The 9131-nt window shown below is 42.4% G+C and overlaps 1 protein-coding gene across 1 annotated transcript in view; it reads right to left on the minus strand.

The window, feature by feature from the left end:
• HLTF (helicase-like transcription factor) overlaps positions 1-8532 on the minus strand; it is a 63291-nt gene extending 54759 nt beyond the window's left edge. Inside the window, exons 1-3 of the mRNA XM_006895572.1 lie at positions 8513-8532; positions 7171-7378; positions 1810-1976 (exon numbers count right to left, since the gene is read on the minus strand). Coding sequence (XP_006895634.1) covers positions 1810-1976; positions 7171-7378; positions 8513-8532 — 395 coding nt within the window. The remainder of the gene's footprint in view (positions 1-1809; positions 1977-7170; positions 7379-8512) is intronic.
• Positions 8533-9131: the final 599 nt, after the last annotated feature.

Below are 9131 nucleotides of genomic sequence, written 5' to 3' on the forward strand. Positions count from 1 at the left end.
GACCCTGGAGGACATTATGCTGAGTGAAATATCTCAGTCACAAAAGGACAAACAATGCATAGTGCCACTGCTGTAGAATGGGACTGACATCAGGTTTGGGGTAAGAATGAGGAAGAACTGGATAAATTATGTATACTGTATTGAAACAGATGAAGGAGAAAACAGTCTAAAAGCAATATACTATAGGGTATTATGATTATCTTAAGAGTCTGAAATGAAGGTTGCAGGGTGGAGTATACTTGGGGTGGGGGGATTGTATACCAATGAAGGAGTTTTTCTTGTACTTTTCAAAGAGAAGAGCGAACTAGGGGTGGGGAGGTGGGTGGGGAGAAAATGGAAATCCAAAATCTCTGTAAATGTTTATTAAAGTTAATAAAAAAAAAAAAAAGGAAAAAAACCCCACAATTACCTCATCCTAAAACTGGGTCCAATTATACATCTTATCTGCTAAATAAGTTATTACTTGTAACTTGAATAAAAAAAGAATGATAAATGAAAAAAGAAATACTGCTCAAATTCTACATGGCAAAGAAATAAAAATAGGTTAGGAAGGGCAGAAAAAGGCTAAAGGACAGTGAGCAGAGCAGCATTAATTAGAAAACAGTGGTTCTTAAGAGTAAAATGTCAGAAGAACTGAAAAAAGCAAATGTGCAATTTTAAAATACAATGATAGCTTCTGGTCAAAACTAAGGTTGGTAAATAGCTTGAAAGAAAAAAGTTCTAACAGAGGTCCTGAAGATTCTGTTGAAAGAATGGGTAATGATTCACAACTACTTCTAATCCAGAATTCATCAAAAGTTTATTGTTCATATTTTAAAAACTTGTATTTAAAAAAAAGCAAGTAAAGAAAGACATAATATTTAAACCAAGACTAGAAACACAAAAACACAAAACTGAAATGGAGAAGGTAACTGAAAACAAAACTCAAACTCACAGTCATCAAGTCAATTCCCACTAGTGGTGGCTTCCTATCAGGTTTCAAAGACCACAAATCTTCATGGGAAGAAGTCAATCCTGGATGAGATTACCTCAGTGACTGTGGTAATGGGGGTAGGTGTGTCGGAAACATTTGGCTCAAGACAGAGCAGGGTTCAGAGCTGCTGTACAGGAACCACAAGGTGCTCAAGCAGCAGTTACTGGAGCAGCTGTTGGCCTTTAAATTAACAGAGCATCTAACACTAAGCCACCAGGAGCACCTTTGAAAAACAGCTAGGAGGGTTTTGGCTTGTTTGGGTTAATTTAAGAAACAGAAAAAGGAAGTGGTGGTGAAGCTACAGAGCATATACTCCACCTCAAGAAACAGCCTCTGTCTTAGCTCCTGTCATATTAGCAAGAGAAAAATCTTAATAATTTTTTCATTTAGTAAAAACATAACATGCAAAAATGGGAAGTATCCTGACACCTGAATACTAGAATGAATGGGGGGAAAAATTAAACTCCGTGCCAAGTGTAACTCAGCTACATCTGATCACACTTTACCAAGCCAGTTTAGTTTAGTTTAATGCCTGACTTAAAGTCTTTTATATTCCCAAATTTATATGTCTAAAAAGTTTGTTAGACATGTGTGGATTTCCTGATATTTGAATCAATGTCTATTTCTCCTGTGGGAAAGTAAGAATACCTGTTTAATGCCTAAAGTTACACAAGCATATTAAAGGTAAATAAAAACAAGTACTAAACATGTATTAGATAGTTATAAAACGTACTGGTACCTATTTTGGTACTTATACAGGTTCTAGCAAGGAACTTTAAATTCAAAGATAGCCACCAACTCAGAGTTATTAAAACTTAACTCTCAAAATACATTACCCTTCCACTTGTGCCAACTTGCTGTCCATGATATGGGCCAAAGCTGCAGCAAGATCTTTCTTTATATGGCCAACTTGATTCCCATTCACATTGTTTACTTTAATTGCATTCTTATCATAGGGGTTGTTAGGGTCTCGTTGTAAAGCAACCATTTCATTATTGTTAACCTAATAAAAAAAAATAAGGAGAAGCCATCACTTTCTATCACCATACATGAACTGAGATTTCTATTTCTTTTGAACGCTCAGTAGTGAGGAGTTGTGCTGCCAACTTGGTAATGGTTCAAATCCACTAGCTGCTCCACTGGAGAAAGATGGACAATCTCCTCCCATGCGATTTACAGCCTCTGAAAACCCACTGGAGAGTCAGCTATGGGTCAGTTTAGATTCGTCCATACTCAACAACAACTTGCTAAACATTACACAAAAGTATGTTTTTGGAGAACAACAGAAAAATAAAATACTTCTTTATTAAAGAACACCCACTCACCCCACTACTACCAAGGCAATTTCACCACGGCAACTCTCCCTCCAACCAGGATGAAGAATCTATAAAGTTTAATAGGAGGAAACTGCTTCCTCTTTCTCCTGCACGGTGTCTGGCAAATGCAAATCCCTGCCCTGTCAATTATACACAACAACTACTGTACCATGAGGACCTCTTATATTAAAGGATTTTACACACACACACACGTCTTTTTTTTTCCAATGCTTTTCTGATTTACATGCATTGTTATTGTGGTTGGACACCACTGACTCAGAACTGACTCATAGCTGACGCTCCAGCAGGCTTTCAGAGGCAGTTAATCAGGAGTTCTGGTGGCCTAGTGGCTAGAAGCTGCACTGCAATCCCAGAGGTCCACAGTTCAAATCCACCAGGTGCTCTGCTGGAGAAGGAGAGGCAAGCTCCTCCTGTACCAGTCAAATCCGATTTGACGATACACACAAAAAATAATAAAATTAAAAAAAAAAATTTACGAAAAACAAAAGGTAATTAATGAAACATGAGGGGAATGCCCACTCTTCTCCCACAGAGCTTCTGGTGGATTCGAACCAAGTGCTTTCAGGATTGCAGCACAGATTTTTACAACTAGGCTTAAATTCTCCATCAACTACATGACAAACTTTGTTCAAATGAGTATATTAAATGGACTGACTTGTTAAATCGTCACAACGTTGTAAGGCAAACAGTATCATTACCTCTATTGTTGTTATGTGCTGTCGAGTCACTTGTAATTCATAGCTATCCTATGTATAAGAGCCCTAAACCCTACTCTATCCTGTGCCAACCTCATTGTCTCCAACGCAGCTACGCTGATTACCCCAGTCACTGAATCAATCTACCTCCTGCGCTGTCACTCCACCCTCCCAAGATTGACGTCTCTCTCCAAGGACTGATCTTGCCTTGCAACATGTCCGAAGTATTTCAGACGAAGCTTCAGAATCCTTGCCTCCAAGGAGCAGCCCAACTCTCCAGGTTGAATCTTTGTTTTTCTTAGCAGTCCATGGTATATTCAATACTCTCCTCCAGCACTACAGCTCAAAGGCATTAACTCACCTTCTATCCTCCCTAGTCACTGTCCAGCTCTCTGATGCATAGCAAGTGATTCAAAGGCCATAGCCTGTATCAGGCGTACCTTAGTCTCCAGAGTGACACCACTGCTCTTCAATACTCTAGAGAGGTCCCTAACAGCAGACTTTCCCATCACAATACATCTTTTAATTTCCTGGCTGCTGGTGCCAAGAGTGTTGACTGTGGAGCCAAGCAAACTAAAGCTGTTAACAATCTCAATCTCTTCACCATCTGTCATAATGCTGCCAATCAGCCCAGTGGTGAGAATCTTCATTTTCTTGATGTTGAGCTTCAATCCATATGGAAGCCTGCAGTCCTTGACACTCTGCAGCAAGTGCTTCAGGTCCTCCTCAGTTTCAGCAAGCAGGGTTTGGAGACTCTGCATAACGTAGGTTGTTGGTGATTCTCCAATCCTTATACCACATTCCTCCTCATAGAGCCCAGCCTCCCAGATAATCTGTTTTAAATATAGATTGAAAGGAGGTATGGAGATAGGACACATCCCTGTTGTATACCTTTCCCAATTTTGAACCATGCAGTCAGTGTTTCCTTGCTCTGTTCTGATAACTGCCTCCTGGTCCAAGTATAGGTTTCACATTAGCACGATCAAGTGTTCTGGGATTCCCATTCTTCTCAGAGTCAGCCACAGTTTGTTGTGATTATCTCTACTTTACAAATTAAGAAATTTAAGCAGAGAAAAGATTAAGTTAAGTCTTTCTATTGTCATAGAGTTATTAGCAGAGCTGGGATTGGTGCACAGGCAATCTGGTTCTTCAGCCTCCATTTTCTAATATGTGAAAGTCAAGAAAAGAAATTACAAATAACTAGAATTAAAAATACACAATCGTAAACTCATGTCATTCTCTAATTTCACTTCATTAAAAGTTGTCCAATCTCACCACTGGACCAACTGGCAACATCAGGATGGTGAAGAGATTGAGATTGTTCATAGCTTTAGTTTGCTTGGCTCCACAGTCAACACTCTCGGCACCACTAGCCAGGAAATTAAAAGACATATTGTGATGGGAAAGTCTGCTGTTAGGGACCTTTCCAAAGTACTGAAGAGCACTGGTGTCTCTCTGGAGACTAAGGTGTGTCTGATATAGGCCATGGCCTTTGCTATCACTTGTTATGTGTCAAAGAGTTGGACAATGACCGAGGAGGATAGAGGGAGAACTGATGCCTTTGAGCTGTGGTGCTGGCGAAGAGTATTGAGGGTACCATGGACTGTTAGAAAAACAAACAGATTCATCCTGGAAAGGATTAAACTGGGTGGCTCCTTGGAGGCAAGGATTCTGAGGCTCCGTCTAACATATCTGGACATGTTGTAAGGAGAGACCAGTCTATGGAGAGGGACATCATGCTTGGTAGGGTGGAGGGACGGCGCAGGAGGGGAAGGCCCTCTATGAGGTGGATTGATTCAGTGACTGGGGTAATCGGGATGGGAGTGTCAGAGACAGTGTGACTGGCACAGGACAGAGTAGAGTTTAGGGCTGTTATACTTAGGGTCGCTATGAGTTGCAAGCGACTCGACAGCACATAACAACAACAACGGTATCCTCACTTACAGAAGCAGAATTAGGACCTCCTAAAAGATTCTTTCCATGTAAGCAACAGCTATATATAAAATGTTTAGAATCACATTTTCAAACTCTAGAAACTAGCCTACGACTTACAGAAAGATTAAGAACATTAATTTAAGGAAAAACAGCCAAGTTCTCAGTGTTCAAGTCCTAACTGTGCTCTCCAGAAACACAAGAGTTTTTAATTATTATTATTATTATTTTTATTATTTGTGTATGTGTGTACTGTCAAATTGAATCTGACTGGTACAGAAGGAAATTGCCCTTCCTCCTTCAGCAGAGCATCTGATGGATTCAAACCACATGCCTTCAGGATTGCAGCACAGAACACAAGAGTTTTGAAGTCTACTGGCACTCCTGATGTAATATAAGCACCAATACAAACAAAAATGTACCAAGTTCTTTAAAAGCCTCACTATCTAGGCACTAAGTTTCTGTTAATGACAGTAATTTGGAAAAGAATAGATGTTTCTGAATTGTGTTGACAAAGAGCAAAGTTGTTATACCCTCACTCTCCCTCGTGGGCCTACATACAATATAGAAACTAGAAATTTATAAAAGGACACAGGAAGATAAAAATCTCTATCACAGAGAAGAGTAGAGAACATGAAAAAAGACAACTCTTTTTTAGTAGAAGTTGGAATTCCAAAATTTAAAATACCAAAGTTTAGAAATCTGAAGGATAGAAGATGCAAAGACAGTAAACTTGGAAGTTATTTTCCAAATACACCATTTGTTATTGTTATGTGCTGGCTGAGTCAAATACAACTCATAGTGACCCTCCAAACAAAAGAACAGAATCATGCCTTATCTCTCACAAACTCAAGCTCTTATTTTTTTATAATTTATTATATTTTTTGAGTGTGCCGTCAAACTGCATCTGACTGGTACAGGAGGAGATTGCCCCTCCTCCAGCAGAGCATCTGGTGATTTGAACCATGTGCCTCTGGGACTGCCGTGCAACTTCTTGCCACTAGGCCACCAGAGCTCTCTTCAAGCTCATTTTTACAGTCACCATGTCAGTCCAACTTGCTCAGGGTCTCTGAGGGTAGCTCTGGGGGGCCCAGTACACAGGGAGCTGTGCTTGCTAATACAATGACTCTCTGGCAGTTCTAATTCACAAACAGCTCCAAGGGAGAAAAACAGGCACTCCTCTCCCCTGAGATTCACAGACTCAGAAAACCCACTGGAAGGTGAGCAATTAAGTTCCAACTCAATGATAATATAGCATTTGTTGTTGTCAGATGCCACTGAGTCAAGTACGGTTCATGGCAACCCTATGACCAACAGATCTAAACCCTCTCTCATCCTCATCATCTGTTACACACTTGAGCCCACTGCTACAGTCACTGTGTCAATTCATTTGGTGAGGGTCTCCCTCTTCACCGACCCTCCACCTTTCTAAGCATGATGTCTTTCTCCAAGGAACAGCCTCTCTTAGCAACATGCCCAAAGTAAATGAGTCAGGGCTCTGTCATCCTTGCTTCCATGAAACATTCTGGCTGTACTTTCTCTAAGATATATCTATACTTTTAACATCAACTCTTCTTCTTTCAATCCTTATTCATCCGTTGTTGCCATTATGTACCATCGAGTTGTCTGTGACTCATAGCGACCTTCTGTCAATCTTATTGTCTCTGACACATCTGCCCCCATTACCCCAGTCACTGAATAAATCCATCTCATCCAGAGTCTTCCTCTCTTGCACTGTCCCTCCACACTCCCAAGCATTATGTCCCTCTCCAAGGACTAGTCCCTCCTTCCAATATGCCCAAAGTATGTCAGACGAAGCTTCAGAGTCCTTGCCTCCAAGGAGCAGCCTGGTTTCACCCTTTCCAGGATAAACCTGTTTGTCCTCCTGGAAGTCCATGGTATATTCAATGCTCTTCTCCAGCAAGTGTTTGTATATTTGAAGCACATTGTTTTTACCTTTCTGAGCCTTAATCCTTCAGTTATCAAAAAGTAAAAACAGATCCTAGCTTCTTCAGAATTACTGCAGGGATCAAATGAGATGGTGTAGGCCAAAGTGCTATATTTATAATAGTAAGTTAAAATAGTTCAAGTATTTATCTCTTGCCTTTGCTATCTTCAAATACATAAAAGTAAAAATATACATTAACGGCATGCACCACATTTACAACTGTCTACTTTCTAGGTTAACACCGTCAGTACAATCACAATTTAACTCATTATCTGTTCTACTCACCACTCCTGAGTAGTAGCGTATTCCAACCACATGGCCTCTTAACGTTCCAAATAAAATGGAATCAAGCTCCTCATCACTGGTTATAAAGTCATCTGGAGAAACAATATCTTGGAATTCAAAACGGGGAAAGAAAGTAGGATATAAAAGGCGTGAAAAACTTCCATGAGTTCCCAACTGGACATTTTGCAAATACTTCCAAACTGGATCTCTATTAAAAAGGAAAAAAAAAATAGTCACAGAAAAATAATACAATATTTAACCAGCTCTCCTGGGAAGAGTGTAGCATCATTCATAGGTCATAGTTTTCTCAAATTTAATTCATACCTAAAATAAAATCCTCGGTGGGACCCAGTGCATATAGATAGTACAGCTATCTTAAGGATCTGGGTGGAAGAATCCTAACTTTGTAGGAACCCTAAGTGCTCAAAATACTCCCTAACTCCTCTAGGAAAATTAAAGGTGCACTACAACGTGGATTTAAGGGGGTGGGGGGTGAGAAGGGAGGAAAATGTGCAACAATGAATGCATGTAAACACAACCTTCCTGTAAACCTTCATTAAAATCACATTTTTTAAAACAACAACAACAACTAAGGGTTCCAGTTTCATTCCTAGGGATAATCAAGCTACATAAATTTAAGCGTATGTGATGTCTGTAATGATGTTTATGTGCCAAAATTTCACTGGGAACTGAAGCCAGGCGAGACTTGCAAAAATGGTACAATTCTTGTAAGCGAAGCAATGCAATATGTTTATCTCTTTAAAGACAACAGCTTCCACCTCTGGGTGGCTGGAGTGGGCGCAGATTATTCATGGTTTCCTCCTCATTAAAGTCATAGATCCAAACCAAGCCAGCAGGAGAAGCGGCCCTGAGACCCGGTCCCCTCCCTATTCGTGCAAGGCTCACCCCTGCACCCTGAGGGTCCGAGGGATGGAGACAAAGGGGAGGCTGCAGGAGGGTCCCCCTCTCCCAGCAGCACGGTCCTCCCCCGACGTTGTCTGGCTGTTTGTAAACATGCATTTGCACGTCTGTGCAGGGACAAAGCTGACTGACGCGCCCGGGGCCGGCCTTCCACCCCGAGCACAGAGCCTGCGCACAGTCGGGTGCTAAGGGACCTTTATAGGATCGGGACCACGTCAACCCGGAGCTGGACGCCCTCCGGCCCTGCAGAGGTTCCAGGCTTCCCCAGGTTCCTGCTCAAGCCTCATCAGAAAAGGCTCCCCTCTCTAGTCACGCTATGTCCTTCCTTCTCCCGTGTCCAGCCGAGGGACCACGAGTCACGCAGGGACTGCTGCAGGAGCGCGGAAGGTCAACCCCGGCGTCCCACCCATCCAAGCGTTACCTCTTGAACAACCAGGACATGGCGCAGCGCGGGGCAGCGACCCGAGGCTCCTCAGGGGCCCTGGGTCGTTCTCGAGTCACCTGCTTCCAGGCCCGTGGCCAGGTCGCCGGAGTCACGTCCCAAACCTCCCCGCCAAAGGAGCAACCGACTGGAGAACAAGACGCCACCGAGTCCGGTCCCGCGTCGACGTTAGCTCAGGCTAGCAACAATCTGGTAGAACAGAGACCCTTTGTGACTGGCGAAGGGTTCCTCCAATCCCGAGGAGGAGCCTACGGGAAGGAGCCAATCAGAACACGGAAAGGAAGGCGACTCCGCCCAGCTCTGTGATTCCCCAGGCTGGGGGCGTGTCTGGCCGCGGGGGGCGGTGCCATCCGGGTCCTTCCCCGCCCCCCATTCCGGTGTTTTGGGAAAGCCGCGCGGGAAAGCTGCAAAGTCACTGCAGTGTGTTAAGGTGCCTTAGAGACAAAAGATACTTCTTTCAATTTTTATCCTCAGACCAGCCCTGCCTTATCCAGCCTCCAGATTTCTTCAAATCAGATGTGAGATGCAAATGTGAGGGCTTCATTGAGTTAACTCTAGGTTTACAGATTTTACTACCAAGAACTTACTACTTTGGTGA

This window comes from Elephantulus edwardii, unplaced genomic scaffold (assembly GCF_000299155.1).
Source record: "Elephantulus edwardii isolate Elephantulus edwardi_28Jun2011 unplaced genomic scaffold, EleEdw1.0 scaffold00169, whole genome shotgun sequence".
In the NCBI taxonomy this organism is placed as follows: Eukaryota; Metazoa; Chordata; class Mammalia; order Macroscelidea; family Macroscelididae; genus Elephantulus; species Elephantulus edwardii.